Source organism: Lontra canadensis, unplaced genomic scaffold, assembly GCF_010015895.1.
Source record: "Lontra canadensis isolate GAN:19392208 unplaced genomic scaffold, GSC_riverotter_1.0 scaffold21, whole genome shotgun sequence".
Classification (NCBI taxonomy): Eukaryota; Metazoa; Chordata; class Mammalia; order Carnivora; family Mustelidae; genus Lontra; species Lontra canadensis.
In genome coordinates, this window is record NW_022631015.1 from 22377628 (window position 1) to 22393526 (window position 15899).

At 47.7% G+C, this 15899-nt stretch overlaps 1 protein-coding gene across 1 annotated transcript in view; it reads right to left on the minus strand.

Annotated features, from left to right (window-relative positions):
- KIAA0319 (KIAA0319 ortholog) overlaps positions 1-14036 on the minus strand; it is a 54692-nt gene extending 40656 nt beyond the window's left edge. The window contains exons 1-4 of the mRNA XM_032861768.1: positions 13877-14036; positions 8735-9648; positions 3085-3277; positions 207-418 (exon numbers count right to left, since the gene is read on the minus strand). Coding sequence (XP_032717659.1) covers positions 207-418; positions 3085-3277; positions 8735-9648; positions 13877-13931 — 1374 coding nt within the window. The 5' untranslated portion in view covers positions 13932-14036. The remainder of the gene's footprint in view (positions 1-206; positions 419-3084; positions 3278-8734; positions 9649-13876) is intronic.
- Positions 14037-15899: the final 1863 nt, after the last annotated feature.

Here is a 15899-nt window from a genome sequence, read left to right on the forward strand (position 1 = left end):
GGAAGGTGAGGCAGGGTCACTGGGAAGGGAAACAGAGGCACCTCTCCTGCTCTAACACGCCTCTCGCCTCGAATCCTCAGCAACACGTGACTTTGAGTCCTGACTGACGAAGGCTCATTCCTGTGGTCAGTTTCCCACGTTTTCCCTCCACTTTCAGCTACTTCCGTAGGGTTGAGTGCTTATGAGCACCAAAGCCTCGTCCGCACCCTCTGGCCCTCGGTGGCGACCTCTTGCCGTGCTGCTGAGTAACCCTCGAAGATGGGCGGAGGGCGCCCGGCTGCCCGGCCCCCGCTGTCACTGAGGGGAGGCAAGCTCTCACCTGCAGGCGGCGCGGGCACGACAGAAGCCTTCAGTTCCACCTCGCGCTCCGGCAAAGTCACGATTCGATTCTCGCCAGCCCACACCAAGAGTTCTTTCACTGCAAGTTGATTGGAAACAGTACAGTCCTTTATGCACAATAATGATGTTATATTACTGCCCGACGACAGATGTGTTACTTATTTACTCATTTTTTTAAGATTTTATTTATTCACGAGAGACAGAGAGGAGAGGCAGAGGGAGCAGCAGGCTCCCCACTGAGCAGGCAGCCTGACCCGGGGCTGGATCCCAGGGCGCTGAGATCATGACCTGAGCCGAAGACAGATGCTTAACCCACTGAGCCACCCAGGTGCCCCTAGATTTTTTTTAGATAAGATAACAGAACATATTTTTGTAATCGTTCTCTCTCTGATTTTATTTAAGACACATCCTTCCTCTGGCTAGTAACCATACCATGACCTATATTCCATTGCAGGCCAGATTTCGTAAATTTTCATTCATCCATGGGCATTGACAAAGTGAAGAAAGTGATTTGGGTTGACTGAGCACAGTGTTGGGTAACAAGGGTCCTTTGTGGGTTGGCTCTCTTTTCTCACTTACCGTCAGCACTTCTTGACTCCCTGGTATGTGCTATTTTCATTTAAAAACTGAGTGTAATCGTGTTTCTCTATCATAAGTCACATGCTGCTCATTTCTGATAGCAGCCTCGTGAATTACCGCGGCCGGCTTTGCTCTTGGAAGCTTTCCAAGAGAAAACCCAGCCAGCCTCCATAAAAAGGGAATTTTAACTCAGGCCATGGGACATTCATTCTCGTCCAAAGCACTTACCATGAAAACAGCTCTCAGGACCACATTCATTCTCCTTCCCTATAACCAGCAGAACGCTGCTGTGTTCAGCTGGCTTCAGTCTCGCTTGTGAAATACAGTTGGGACATGTCAAGACATTACCCAGAGAAAAGCAGAGTTTTGCTTTGGTTTCTTCTGTTTTTTAAGCAGAGTGCTCAAGACGTCTCAGCTCGTTGGAGATGCTGGGGAGCCAGGTGGCTTGCTTAAGCCTGCTCCTGTCCTCAAAGTCGGTACCCTATCCTTCAAGTACCTTCCTGGGCCAGCTGTAGGGGCCTCCTGGGTGTCTCGGGCTCCTTTCTCCCAACTCTTTGCCTTGAAATACAGCAACTGTCCACACAGAGGCGACACTGGTCCCAACCTATCATTTTACAGATGAGAGAACCGAGCCCTATAAAGGTCAAGTAATTGCTCAAAGTTATACGAATAGCTAACAATAAGAGACCCACCAATAATTAATTTAAATGTATTTATTTCAACAAACACACATACCAGATTACACTGTGCCAAGCTCGGCTCCAAGGACTTTAAAATGATCGCTTCTGAGCTTGTAACACCTCCCTGAACAGGTCCTATGAGAACCCAAGAATCCTACTTCCCAGGCTGGTTTCCTTCTCCCTAAACACCACACAGCTTCTCTTCTGCTATTACCTTTCTCTGTACACTAGCTCAGGATCAAAGTAAATCAACACAGCAGAGAGGGTCATCCCCACAGAACGGCTTGGGAAACAGGTCTCCAGTATCGCCTTCGTTAGTAACTCTAATGGGAGCTCCTCAGTGCTGCCCATGGTCTCTGCGAGCCCTGGCTCTTTCATGACACCTTCCTACATGGAAGCCTCTCTCCTTCCCTCAGCCCATGCCCTCCTCCTCATGTCCAGCCTCTCTGGCAAGACCACTCAGCCAGCTCTGCAGACTCCTTCTGGCCCTCTAGCTCCTGATATAATGACATCTTCCAAGTTCCTGCCCAGGCCTCTCTCGAGCTCACCCACCACCATCCCCGGAAGGTCCCACGTGTGCCCTAAGCCTTCAGTCATCGCCTCTGTGCCGATGACGCCTGGTCCTCCATCTTTGGCCTGCTGCTCATCTAGCTTCTGGTCCCACACACTCACTGATCTCAGAGTCCTCGGGTCCTGCCAGTGAGCCACTCACCAAATCCTAGTGATTGCAGCCCCATGAGAGCTCTTCGGGCTGCTTCTGTCTCCCCATCCTTGCGACCACTCCCCTCTAGTCCTAATGCATCTTCTTGTCTCCAGTCAACTCCACATTATTTTCTTGAAAACAAATCTCATCATTTCATTTTCCTGCTTAAACTCATTCAGAGATTGTCCACACTTACCCGATAAAGCATAAATTCCTTAGTACACATTACAGGTCTTTCAAAGTCTTACCCTTACCACTCCGGATTCACGCCTTGCCCTTCCCTCTCACTCACATGCCCAGCTCCAGCCAGACTGACCTCCTGACAGCGCTCCCAAAAATGTCACAGTGCCCCGCGCTCGGTGGGTCCTCACCGACTAGAACCATCATTATTGCTTTAACACATCGCTGCCCTGACCTGAACAACACACCAACCCCATGTCAGCTGGCTTGTTCTATCCAGTATCAATGCCTCTGGAAAGGCTTTTCTGGCCCTTCTGAAAGGTCAGGCGGGGTGTCTCCCTCCACTCCCATCGCACCTGTCACAGCACTTACCACAGGATATGAAAACCAGCTATTCGCCTGTCACTCGCATTTGCTGCCTTACAGATCACTGAGGGAAAAGGAAGTTCGTGTTTTCGTGGCTGGTGTGGAGCACTGTTTCTAGCACAGGAGAGAGGCTTGACGACGCGCTGGGAGGGAATGAGCAAACCTTACCGTTGCCCTAGTGTAATCTGACAGCATGGTTTGCTACTTTTCTTCCAGCTGTATTGTTCCCACAGTTACCTGTCCGGGGAGCAGTGGTCGGAGATGCAGGTTGCTCTGACGGGGTGGGCTCAGCAGGGGTGAGGCTAGCAGGACGGGTTGGGGAGCCATGATCTGGGCTCCTTGTGGGGACTGTGAGAAGTGGGCTCTCCTCAGTAGAGGCTGGGCTGAATTCCAGTCTGGCTGGAGAAGGATGACGGGAAGGCATTAGAACCTAGAAGATCAATCACAAAGACAAACTGTTAAGAAAGAAAGAAAAAAACCAAACCAAACAAAAAATTGTTGACCTCGTTGAGCAACACAATGTCATGGACCTTTTACATAAATGGTCTTCAAAATACCATGTCTACTATCACAGAATGCTACCATCTCTTTCTTTTTTAAAAAAAAGATTTATTAATTCATGAGAGAGAACAAGGATATGTGCATGTGTGTGTGAGTGGGGGTGGGGAGAGGAGAAAGAATATCAAGTAGATTTCCCACTGAGTGCAGAGCCTGACACAGGGCTCGATCTCGGGACCCTGAGATCATGACCTGAGCTGAAACCAAGAGGTGGACGCTTAACTGACTGAGCCCCCCCAGGCATCCCTAGACCATCTCTTTCAAATATTCTCTCTGCTATCTATTTAAAAAAATGTAAGAAAACTGTGGGGTAGACAGTTATTATAAGTGAATACATACAGGCAATCACTCGAGATGAAAGAGAGAAAATAACTGTAGTGGGCTTCTAAACTAGTCAGTAAGGCAAAAACTGAAGGCAATCTGGTAATTCAACAACCAGGCTTCTAGAGTAAATAATCTCTATTTGTACCGTCTATTGTGTATAAACTGTAACTGGAAGTTCTAGTTCTAGTTAGCCAACTTAGAAGGTTTTTTCTTTTTTAAAGATTTATTTAATTATTTGAGTGGGGGAGGGGTAGCGGGAGAGGTAGAGAAGAAGATTCCACTAAGCATAGAGCCTGATGCGGGGCTCAATCCCACAACCGAAGATCATGACCTGAGCTGAAACCAAGTGTCAGACGCTTAACTGACTAAGCCACCCAGGCGCCCCAGCTAACTTAGAGTTTTTAAATTATATACGATGTGCCGGAGAGGAAAGTTTCATCATATGATAATAAAATGCTTCTTCTGAGGTGCATCTGTCAGGGACCACAGGGCTAAGGAAGTGAAAGTCAGGCTAAGAACACACGAGACCCAGGGGGCAAGGTGCGGCGAGAAATCACAGAGAGCAGAGCTCTAAGTCCGACGTGCGCCAGGGAAGGGGCCAGTGGTGTCCACGGAAATCGCACGCTGGTGACCCTGCTAAAGCTGAGGGACGTGCGGACCCAGCACACCTCCTGTGACTGGACACCTGGTCACTGGCGTCACTGCAAATACTCACTGGATACCAGACACCGCGGCTCCTAAAGCGCCAGGGAGGACCAGATAACTGGTAAAACCGTCCACAGCAAATTCCGGGAACAACGGAAGCCTGAGTGAGGTAGGAGGGCCAACAGTGACCCCCAACCCCCGGCTGAATAGGCAGGCTCCAAGGCGAGCCACCCGGAAACATCCATAAGCCCAGGTGACCAACGGGCTACGAACACATGAACACGGGTACCAGAAAGGGAAAACTGCATCCGTCCCCACACCTCCCCGTGCCCTCCCCACCCTCCCCTGTAGCTACAGCCCCCAGCACTGCTCTGCTGTCCTGCCCCCCGCTCCCCTGCAAGGCATTCAGTAAACGTCCACCCCCTCTGCTCTACTCTGCGTGACTTCGTCACTGCCCAGGCCCCGGCCTCCACCTGACCAGCCTGCCCCACTTTGGTGGCCCCCCTATCCAATCGGGAGACCCCACAGCCTCTGTAAAGATAAACCAGTTCTGTTTAGTTTTAGAGAGTCCTGAAAAATTACCACCAAGTTGAAATAAAGAACAGAGTCCACAGACAGTGGAGGGAAACATTAAGGTACCTCTCGAAGGGTTCACAGCCACCACCAGGTCATGGCTGAGGGGACAACAAGTCCACTCCTGCCTCCAGTCCAGACCACTTCCTTCCCACTCATGGCGCCTCTCTAGACTGGAAGACCTTGCCAGTTCCTCACGCACTCCTGGGCCCTGTCTCCGTGACCTCCACACAGAGCTTCTGAGTGGGCCATCAGCACGCAGGTCCTCCTTGACATACCCCACCCAAAGAAAACAGATCCTCTGTGGAAGCAGTGGGTCCCCCCACCCCCCATTTTGGCCTTCAGTTTATAGCCTGGCCCCGTCAACAAGAGTCTCAAATGTCCCATTTCTTTTTTCTATTCTTAATTACTTTTTTTTTTTTTTAAGATTTTATTTGACAGAGAGAGATCACAAACAGGCAGAGAGGCAGGCAGAGACAGAGAGGGAAGCAGGCTCCCCGCCGAGCAGAGAGCCCCATGTGGGGCTTAATGCCAGGACCCCGAGATCATGAACTGAGCCGAAGGCAGAGGCTTTAACCCACTGAGGCACACAGGCGCCCCTCTTAATTACTTTCTAAACAACTTCTTGTACATGCATCTGTCTGATCTTGCCTACTTAAAAACAAAACTGCAGGAAACATCATTTATCCTCTACAAATTTAATCTGCATTTGTTTCAAAGTTCTTGAGTATGTTCTACTTGGTCACACTATTTTATGAATGCTGCTGCTACGCGTCCTTGTATGCACAAATGTTTCCGTTCCTATTGCGTAAAGACTTAGAGGTTGAATGGCTGGGTCATACGGTGACTCTAGGTTTATCTTTTTTTTAAGGTTTTTGTTTTGTTTTGTTTTGTTTTAGAGACAGAGAGTGGATGTGCCAGCAGAGGCTGGGGAAGGGGGGAGGGAGACGGAATCAGAATCCTAAGCAGAATCCATGCTCAGCACAGGGCCGCTGGCTGGGGCTTGATCTTACTACCTTGAGATTAGGACATTCCGCCAACTGAGCCGCCTGGGTGCCCCATTAAGTTTATCTTCCTGAAGAACTGCTGGACGACTTCCCACGGGGCCTGTACCATGTTATTCTCCCACCAGCAGTGCCTGAGGGTTCTCATTTCTCCATCCTTACTAATAGTTGTTCTTTTTCTTTTAAATTCTAGCTACCCAGGGGAAGGAGTATCTCACTGTGGCTTTGATTTGCATTTTCCTAAAGATCAATGCTGTTAAGTTAATTAAGTAAAAGGAAGCCATTCTACCAAAGACAAGGAGAGATGCTGGAGGTGGGGGGCAAGGTAGGGATCTAAATTCAATTTTTGTACCGGAATATCCAGTTGTCCTAGTACTGTTTGTTGAAAAGACTATTCTTTACCCCATGGAATTTTCTGGGCACCTTTATTTAATACAATTGTGTTATTTTAAATACTTTTTTGGTGAGAGAAATCTTTGTTTTTGTCATTAATTCCAAGCTTCTTACTTTAGGAGAATAAAATTATATTTCTTATGCTGCAGATCTAATGTTTATCAACACGAATTCAAGGATTATTTACAACTCCCTTCAGTTCAAAAAAACTTAATTAGAATGTAGGGCAAAATTTGTATTTCAGTGTAAAATAAACTACTGTCTATAGGTTCTCCCAGTTCTCTGGTTCTAGACTTTCTTGTATTTGAGCTATTGTACAACTTTACCAGTTGTAGGTAACTGATAATACTGCAAAATAACTCTTGTCTATAGACATGTAGACTTTCTCCTAGAAAAACCAGTTCTACCTCCATTTGCATATTTATTTCAATGTTCTAGATCTATGAATCTGGGGTTCAGTGGACTCGCTTGTAAAACAATTATAACTGATTAAACTCATTAATTGTTGGGGGAGTAGAGACAAGGGAAGTTTTCCAAAGGATTGTCAGAACTTAAAGAAGACTCCCAGGGTCCTGGGGGCCAGCCTAGCCTCAAGCTAAGGTGGTTTTTGACTCTAGCACTAGCCTGAAGACAGTTGGGAGCTTCCTGGAGGATTGTCACACACTGCCCGCCTCCAGTATTGTCAGGGGCTGCAAGAGGTAAGGACATTGAATTTTACATGAATTTCCTTTTGCCTCTGTCCTGCACACCAAGAACTGCCGACCGTCTGGACCACAGCCCCCCATTTGACTGGAGCCCTTACCCTGGTTCGGGCCCAGGGGCAGCTATAGCCCCCATGGGCTGAGGTCTGCCGGTCGCACCCCTTCCCCAGCCAGGGTTCCACATTGGGAGATGTTGGAATTGCGCCCAGGACTTCTCTTGGCTGGGACGCTGCACTGTCACCTGCTCACTGAGGCTCTAGTAAGGCGTGCGCATGCTCGTCTTGTTCTGAGTGGACGCGGCCTGGCTGAAAGACAGGGGGTCTCCACATTCGGAAGCGCTGGGTGCACAGGGCACACCTGCTGCTCGCGTGGAAGGACTACAGCCCCGAAGTCATAGTCGCCTCTGCCAATGGCAAACTCTTACCAACACAACCCCCTTCCAATCCTTTGGAAAACTTCCTTTGTCTCTACTCCTTCAACTTCAAAGTCTATTACCAATGGCTCTTCACAATCCCAGTGCAGCTCCTTCTGCCCAAGGGTCCTGTCCCAGAATTTGGATAAAACCACCTCTTTTTCACTGAAAATATCTCAAGAATTCTGTCTTGATGGTTTGCTCTGGGACCTCACAGATCACATCAGTTCTCAGTGTGGGGCTAATGATTCCAAACAGACAGGGAACTTTGGAAAGCAAGTGAGATTGGGAGCTTAACACAAGGAGAGCCGAGTCCAGACCGAGGGAGGCTCTCCTGAGGCCCTGGGGAAAGGCAAGAAAGAGAACTGAGAAAGGAAGGGGTCCACAAGTGCCATGGGCCCACAAGTGCCACGGCTGTGTTTCTCATGGTCCCTGAATGCCGTCAGCAGGGCACTTTGGGCCCCCAACCCTGTGACTGCCGCCAAATCTGTTAATTAACAATTCCAGGTTTCCAGCTGGCTCAGCAGTGGAGCATGTGACTCTTGATCTCAGGGTTGTGAGTTCAAGCCCCACATTAGGTGAAAAGATTGGTTAAAAATAAGATCTTAAAAAAAATAATAATAATTCAACCAAGTATGTTTTTGAGATCTAACTGGGCTTACTGAATGATTCATGAATTGGGCAGCGCCCTATCTAGCAATAGTAAGCTCTAAAGGGTTACAGGAAGGAGAAGTTTTTAAATGCAGGACAAGGCAATTGTAAACAACAACAAAAAGGGATTATTTCAGGGAAGGTCTCCTCCCTTTGGGGAACCAGAGGATCTCATTAGGGGCTTACCTCACTGGTGCAGGCTGGGAAGTTGCAGAAGGACCAACTGAGACTGCGTCCCTGGGGAAGGCTAACCGCAGTCAGGCTGGGTATTAAGCCCTGGTTTGGGGAAGGGGCCCTGATGACTGCACTGGGAGCCTGGGAGTTTTCTCTGGGGAAGTGTGCCGTGTCTACAGACCGCCTGCTGGGACGTCTGTAGATCCTTATTCCCTGGGGATACTGGGAGAGGCATCCCACGGGAGAAGTGCCGAGTCATCATCATGAGATGACTGGCTTGTGAGAGCAGAAACACAGTTCTTTTTCACACTCTGGTCCCGAAGGCGCAGCAGAGGAACAAGATGCGTCTGGCTCCCGGAGGCTGTGAGGGCTACATTCTGATGTGTCCAGCCCCCGGCCTCCCGCCCGCACATCCCCTCCACGCACCGCCCACCCTGAGCTACCCGGCCCACCTCTTCCCCAGAGCCACTGCTGGGTGCGTACTGGAGCCCAATGGTCTCCTTTCCCAAGGCCTCTCTGGAAGGTGGAGCTGTCACCCAGGGCGACGTCCTGCTCTCCGAGGATTGTTTTGGGGTCGGGGTCCGTGCTGACCCATTCAGCGGACGGAGCACAGGATCCTTCTGCTCCTCGGCGGCCCCGGGCAGGGCTTCTTCAGCAGAGGGGCTGCCCGGGAACAGGCCCCAGTCTGTGTACTCGGCACTGCCTCTGGGCTCCTGCTTGCTGAGGGGCTGGAAGGCGTCCTGCTCAGGGTCCCTGTAGTCATCGGAGTACTCCGACATCTCCTCTGGGCCCCACTCAGGGTCCTCCTGCTCCTCGGTGGCCCAGGGCAGGCCATCTCCAGCAGAGGGGCCGCCCGGGAACAGGCCCCAGTCGGTGTACTCGACACTGCCTCTGGGCTCCTGCTTGCTGAGGGGCTGGAAGGGATCTTGCTCAGGGTCCCTGTAGTCATCAGAGTACTCCAACGCCCTTCTCAGGCGGAGAGCGGGGCCCAGAGGAGACAAGTCCTTTCTGAGACCCTCAGGAGAGTCCCCCCAGAGTCCCGAGCGGGACCTCCTGCGGAGCACCATCTCCCTGTAGTGGAGCAGCTGCAAGGGCCTGCGGGCCGGCCTGTGCACGAAGGTGAGGTAGGACCTGACAGAGCCCATCTCCCTGGGCTCACAGCTCTCGGAGCGAAGGCAGCTCACCAGGTAGCAGCGGCCCTCAAACCACCAGGCCAGGTCACAGAGGGCCAGGTCACAGCACGCGGCCATGCAGTCCGCCACGGGGCTGGTCTGAGGCACCCATGCGATTCGGGTAGTTTCCAGGTTTGGTGAAATGATGGCATTGGCGAATGTCCTCCCCTCGCTGCACGGGCCACAGGCACAACCTGCAAAGGACACAGTCTCTGATGAGGAAAGGAGCCAAGTTGTGTCTGGCCAGCCCATAAACAACCAGCATTTCCAGCAGAAATTCCCCTGCCGTACCTCACAGTCCCCCCCATTGCCACACCCATCCACACGTCCTCCTCCCGTCCGGCCCCTCCACCCCGCACCTGTCCTGACGCTCACCCACCTGCCCAATGGATGCTCCATCCTCTCTCTCTCCATGTTCTCTCACGGGGGGCCCAGAAGCATCCTTTTCCATCTGTGTGCTGCTTTTCTATTATTTATAATATTTTGCTCCTCACCCAAAATTCTGTTATAAAGGTTTAGTTTAGGGATATCACATTATTGCTGTTGTTAAACTGATTTCTTTAAAGGATTTTACTTCTTTATTTGACAGAGAGAGACACAGCAAGAGAGGGAGTACAAGCAGGGTGGGAGAGGCAGAAGCAGGCTTCCAGCTGAGCAGGGAGCCCACCCTACGTGGGGCTCGATCCCAGGACTCTGGGATCATGACCTGAGCTGAAGCCAGGTGCTTAATGACTGAGCCACCCAGATGCCCCTGATTCTTTTTTTTTTTTTAAATCTCACAGCTTATTCTGATGATAGCTCAACTGACAGGGAAATATCAAAGGAGAGAAAAATTTGTCCTCAGTATAGGTCTATAACAACTAGTCTTTTGGTTTTCTTTTTTTGCTCCCCCTCTAGAATTTTTAAATAATTATTATTTTTTATTATGTTAGCCACCATATAGTACATTAGTTTTTTTTGTTTTTTTGTTTTTTTTTTTTTAAGATTTTATTTATTTATTTATTTGACAGACAGAGATCACAAGTAGGCAGAGAGGCCAGCAGAGAGAGGAGGAAGCAGGCTCCCTGCTAAGCAGAGAGTCCGATGCGGGGCTCGATCCCAGGACCCTGGGATCATGACCTGAGCTGAAGGCAGAGGCTTTAACCCACTGAGCCACGCAGGCGTCCCACATCATTAGTTTTTGATGTTGTGTTCCATGATTCATTATTTACATATAACACCCAGTGCTCCATGCAATACCTGCCCTCCTTAATACCCATCACTGGGTTTACTTTTTATTTAGCAGAGAGGGAAAGACAGAGAGCACAAGCAGGAGGAGCAGCAGAGGGAGACAAAGAAGTGGGGCTCGATCCCAGGACCCTTAGACCAGGATCATGACCTGAGCTGAAAACAGTTGCTTAACCGACTGAGCCACCCGGGCACCTCTGCAGCAACTAGCTCTAATCAGATTCTAAATAGCTACAAATATTTCCAGTCAGCAAACTGGGCAGGTGTGAGGGCAATGCTATCCCCCACCCCAGCTGTGTTCTGCAGATGCAGTGGTGCAGGCCCATGAGACACAGTGACAGCAAGTGGCACTTTCAGAACCTTCTGCAGCAGTCTCTCATTCCCCGAAAGCCAAAGGCAAAGTCACTTTTATTCTTTGTTGGTAGAGGTCTCTTTACTTGTGAAGGCTCGTCACTGACAATTTTTTAAACTACTGTTACTTTCCTCATAGTGACAATCAGAGAGCACTTCTAACTGGAGGGAAGAGAAATGGAGTCCCTTTTATTTTTACCTGTGTACACATGAGCATCATTATACACTTTTAAGAATTGGTCAGTGTCAAACACTGACTCTATAGGAAAGTCTAATTGGTCCAATTTAAGAGGAATTAGATGTAATAGATATGCATCTTTCCAAATGAATAAGCTAGCAACGAACTATTTTAATTCAACTGGAAGGATATTTTCTCAAATGCAAATCTATTTAGTAGTTTCAGCTTTTATTTTCTAACAAAAAGCTTAATATCAGATATAGAGAGGGAAAAAAGACCTCCAGCTGAACATAAAAAAAAAATCTCTAATTAAAACCAAGTGATGAAGGGTGTACAGCAGACAGTTAATCTCTGACTCCCACCTATACTCTCAAAAATACTGCCTTTATTTGTAAAGATACCACTACATATCTGAGTGGCCTTTAAATGAAGACCCACGCTAGAAACTTCTTTCAAACACACATGGTAAGATGTGCTTCATTTCCCTGGAAAAATTGTGAGGTCATCTTCTTTTGGACAGTGTGAGCCACAGAAACGGCCTTGTTTCATTTCTGGTGTTGGCCACCAGGCAGCTCAAAAGCTACTTATAAAACTGTCAGAAACCACTATCCAGAAGGCAGGTTTTGCTCCTAAAGCAAGCAAACTGTTTCAGTGTCTACAGAGAACTGGCCATGGCAGAAGCCTTGGAAGAGCTTAAAGCAGTTTTCAATCAGGTGGAAACTGCCATACACTTCTGGGAGTACATAATCCCTTTGTTTTGCAAAAACATCACCTGAATGATGTGTATGGACAGAAGTACCTAACGCAGAGGTCTTAGTGCTCAATGAAGAAGTCTGAGAGGGTTTCTAACAACTAAACCATGCTCCTCTTGGGCCAAGTGGCCGTAATTACTTCAGACTCTCTCAGACTCACTCCACAAAAGCTCTTGAAGAGACCAGAGAAGACTCACCCATGTTCATACCCTCTACCATTGTCCCCGCCCAATCTAGGATCATAGTCACTCCATGATTGCTGACAAATCGGTAAAATCATTGGTTAGCATTTTGTTAAAGGTAGAGTGGACAGAGAGGGAAGACAGGCAAACTGCCATAATGTTACTAATAAAGTAATTCAAGAATTTTAAATTAATGGAAAAATCACAAGAAAAAGACAGAAAGGAATGAAAAAGTGGGGATTTGGGAGGGGGAAAAAAGTGTTCAAATATTAGTAATCTCTGGGGGAATGACAGGGCTTCTCCAGTGGCAGGGTTTTCTGAGGGGGCCCCTCCATGTTCTACAACAGTGCTTCTAATGGTGTAGCTGCTTCGGACCCCTGAGCCACGCCTGCTAGGCGTTCTGGTTCCGTAGGCCTGGAGCAGAGGAAACTGCATTTTAACAAAGATCACTCTCCGTGTTAAAAAGAAACAGGCCCAAAATGGAATCACTTACGTTAAGCTCTACTGAGATGACCTATTTGTAACTGCAGATTCTGCCGCTTCCACGAATGCAACTGAAACTCCTTAGTCCGGACAGTGTAGATCCGACACCTGAGGTCATCTGCATGGTAAGACTCTCTGACTTCCCCTGAGAAAAAGTGACCTTGCCTACTTCTCCCTGTAAAATCATTCCATTTTGTACAGCTCCTTCAAGCTCCCTTCTACCTTCTCAATGGAATGCTGCCCAGGTCACGAATCCATGAATAAAGCTAATTAGATCTTTAAATTTACTCAGTTGAATTTCTGTTTTAACACAGGTAAGCCTCATTATGGCTTCACCACACTTGGATAATCCCCGTGCACAAACTTAGTTTCCCCGGCCCTATCTCTACTCTCAGTCCTCGGTAAATTCAAAGGGGCCAAGCCAGGACACCGATCACCAGCACAGCAGCTCACCAGTGATTTCCTGTCATGGGTATTTCCACACTGAGCAAGCAGAGCGGAATATATGAAAATAAAGATTTATGATAAAAGAGTGTGGTCATTTGCTTTCCAAAAGATCTACTATGCAATTATTTTAAATAAATATATAAAGTTTTCCTAGTATATACAAACTGTGACCTTATGTTTTCAAAAATCATCATGACAGGTGTGCCTGCGTGGCTCAGTGGGTTAAAGCCTCTGCCTTCAGCTCAGATCATGATCCCGGGGTCCTGGGATGGAGTCCCGAACCGGGCTCCCTGCTCAGAGCCTCCTCTCTCTCTGCCTGTCTCTCTGCCTACCTCATCATGACAATAAAAAAACTATTTAAATTCCCGTTTCCAGAAAACCACTGGTGCATGAGGTTGGACTTTATGCCTTTTACATGTAAAATAATTCTGTTGGGAAGCAAACACATAGCACCTTCATTTCAGGTTGATCTGAGTTGTTTCGTTGTTTATTACTTTCTGAAGTAGAGGTCAGTGATCCATCCGTCTTAACACCCAGTGCTCATTACATCATGTGTCTTCCTTCATGCCCATCACCCAGTTACTCCATCCCACCACCCCCAATCCCTCCAGCAACCCTCAGTTTGTTTCCTATGATTAAGAGTCTCTTATGGTTTGTCTCTTTCTCTGATTTCGTCTTATTTTATTCCTCTTTCCCTTCCCCTAGGTTCATCCCCTAGGTTTTGTTTCTGATCTGAGTTGTTTAAGCCAAAGACAGGAAGCTCATGTGTGATGCTAGGGTCTCCAGGGTGAGGGTTTCCTACCTGCAACAGTGGCCAGCAGCAGTAAAGAGGAGAGCACACTGGTGGGGGGTGCCATTCCGTCTCACACAGTGGATGGAGTCCAGCTTCCAAGGAGACCCTGGGAGGCCTCTGGTGCAGGCTTCCTTTGATGTTTCTTAGGAACTGGATTTGAACTTAAGAACTTCAAAGGAAAATCAGAAAGCAGACAGGAAGAAGAATAAATAAATGAGATAAAAGAAAAAGAATAGGTAAATGAGGAAACACACAAGATAATTTCTATGACTTATCCATCTCACTGGGAAGCCTATCCTGTTAACACCGCAGGGTCATATTCCAGGCAAACAGTCCACTCTAAGTTTGTGCAAACAGAAAGGACACTTCCTGGGATGAGGCAGAGGCTTTCACGCTTTTGTAGGGTCCAAGGGCAGGCAGCCCCAAAATGGGCCACTTGTGCATGAACACTGTTTTGAGTTAAAAGCAATCCAAACCCAGCAGATTCAGGAGAAACTCTATCTCCTCTCAACTGCCTACTTGTACCAGGAAGACAGCTATTTTTTTTTAAGATTTACTGATTTATTTGGGAGAGAAAGAGAGCAAACACATGTACACAAACACACATGTGTGTGAGCAGGGGAAGGGGCAGAGAGAGAGAGAGGGAGAGAACCTCACGCAGACTCCCCAGTGAGCACAGAGCCTGATGTGGGGTTTAATCCCACAACCCTGGGATCATGACCCGAGCTGAAATCAAGATACTCAACAACTGAGCCACCAGGCACCCCAGGAAGAGAGTTATTAACAAAGATTGCTCTTTACCTAAGAAATTTCTCTACATTATAGGGCGCCTGTGGTTTCCAAACACCACCTTTCACCTTCCTGCTAGTGGTCTTTCTCCCTTGGTATTCTCAGATCCCTTCCCCTCTCTTTAGCTCATCATATAAGCCTCATACTGCCTGACTGTCTTTGGAATTTCCATGCCTGTGTGGATTCCCCATATGTACATTATTAAATTTGATTTCCTCCTGTTAATCTGCTTCCTGACAATCTGATTCTTAGTCCAGCTAGAAGGACCTTAAATGGCAGAGGAAATTTTTTGTCCCCAACACTTGCTGCCCTTACAAACCCAAACCTATGAAATAAGATGAAATCAGTGACAGTACTATATTTTGTCAATTCTAACAGTTACATATTTTCATACTTGTAGTACCCCTGGAATCAGGATGTCTTAAGTTGGCCAAGCACTGGGCAGGAATAGACGCCAGTGCTTGTGCGTACATATTGATTACGCAGAACTGGTAATCTTGGCTTGGAAGAAAGACAGTATGAAGCACTCTTCTAAGAAATATTGCATCCCCAGTGCTCACGATGATACACAGGCAATGTTGTGTGGGAAAAACTCTGATAGCACTAACTGCCTTAACAAATGATTCAGCAGCAGTAGATCAAGACTGTAGGGAAATTTAAGAATACCTTAATTTATATTCACTTATAGTTCCTTTTTACCAATGTACAAGGATGATTTATTATAAAAATCTGTCCAAATAAATCTGTTTCAATGTGAAGAAATTTTCTGACAAGAAAATGATGTGCTGTGGGTAACTGACAGAATTTTCTTCTTCCCTAGTGGTATTTAAAATAATAATCACTACCATCATAGTGTCAAAAAAAAATGTAGTAATATTGGTACTTTTTGTCTGGCACTTTCTTCAGTGTGATCTTCATAACAACCTAGGCAGTATTATTATCTCTGTTTTAAAAATAATGAGGGGTTTCAATGCTTGGGTGGCTCAGTCAGTTAAGCTTCTGCCTTTGGCTCAGGTCATGATCCCAGGATGCTGCGATCGAGCCCTGCATTGGGGTTCTTGCTCAGTGGGGAGCCTGCTTCCTCCTCTGCCTGCTGTTCCCCCTACTTGTGCACTCTCGTGCGTGTTCTCTCTCTCTCTGACAAATAAATAAATAAAATCTTTGAAAAAAATGATGAGGGGCGCCTGGGTAGCTCAGTCAGTTAAGCATCCAACTCTTGATTTTGGCTTAGGTCATGATCTCA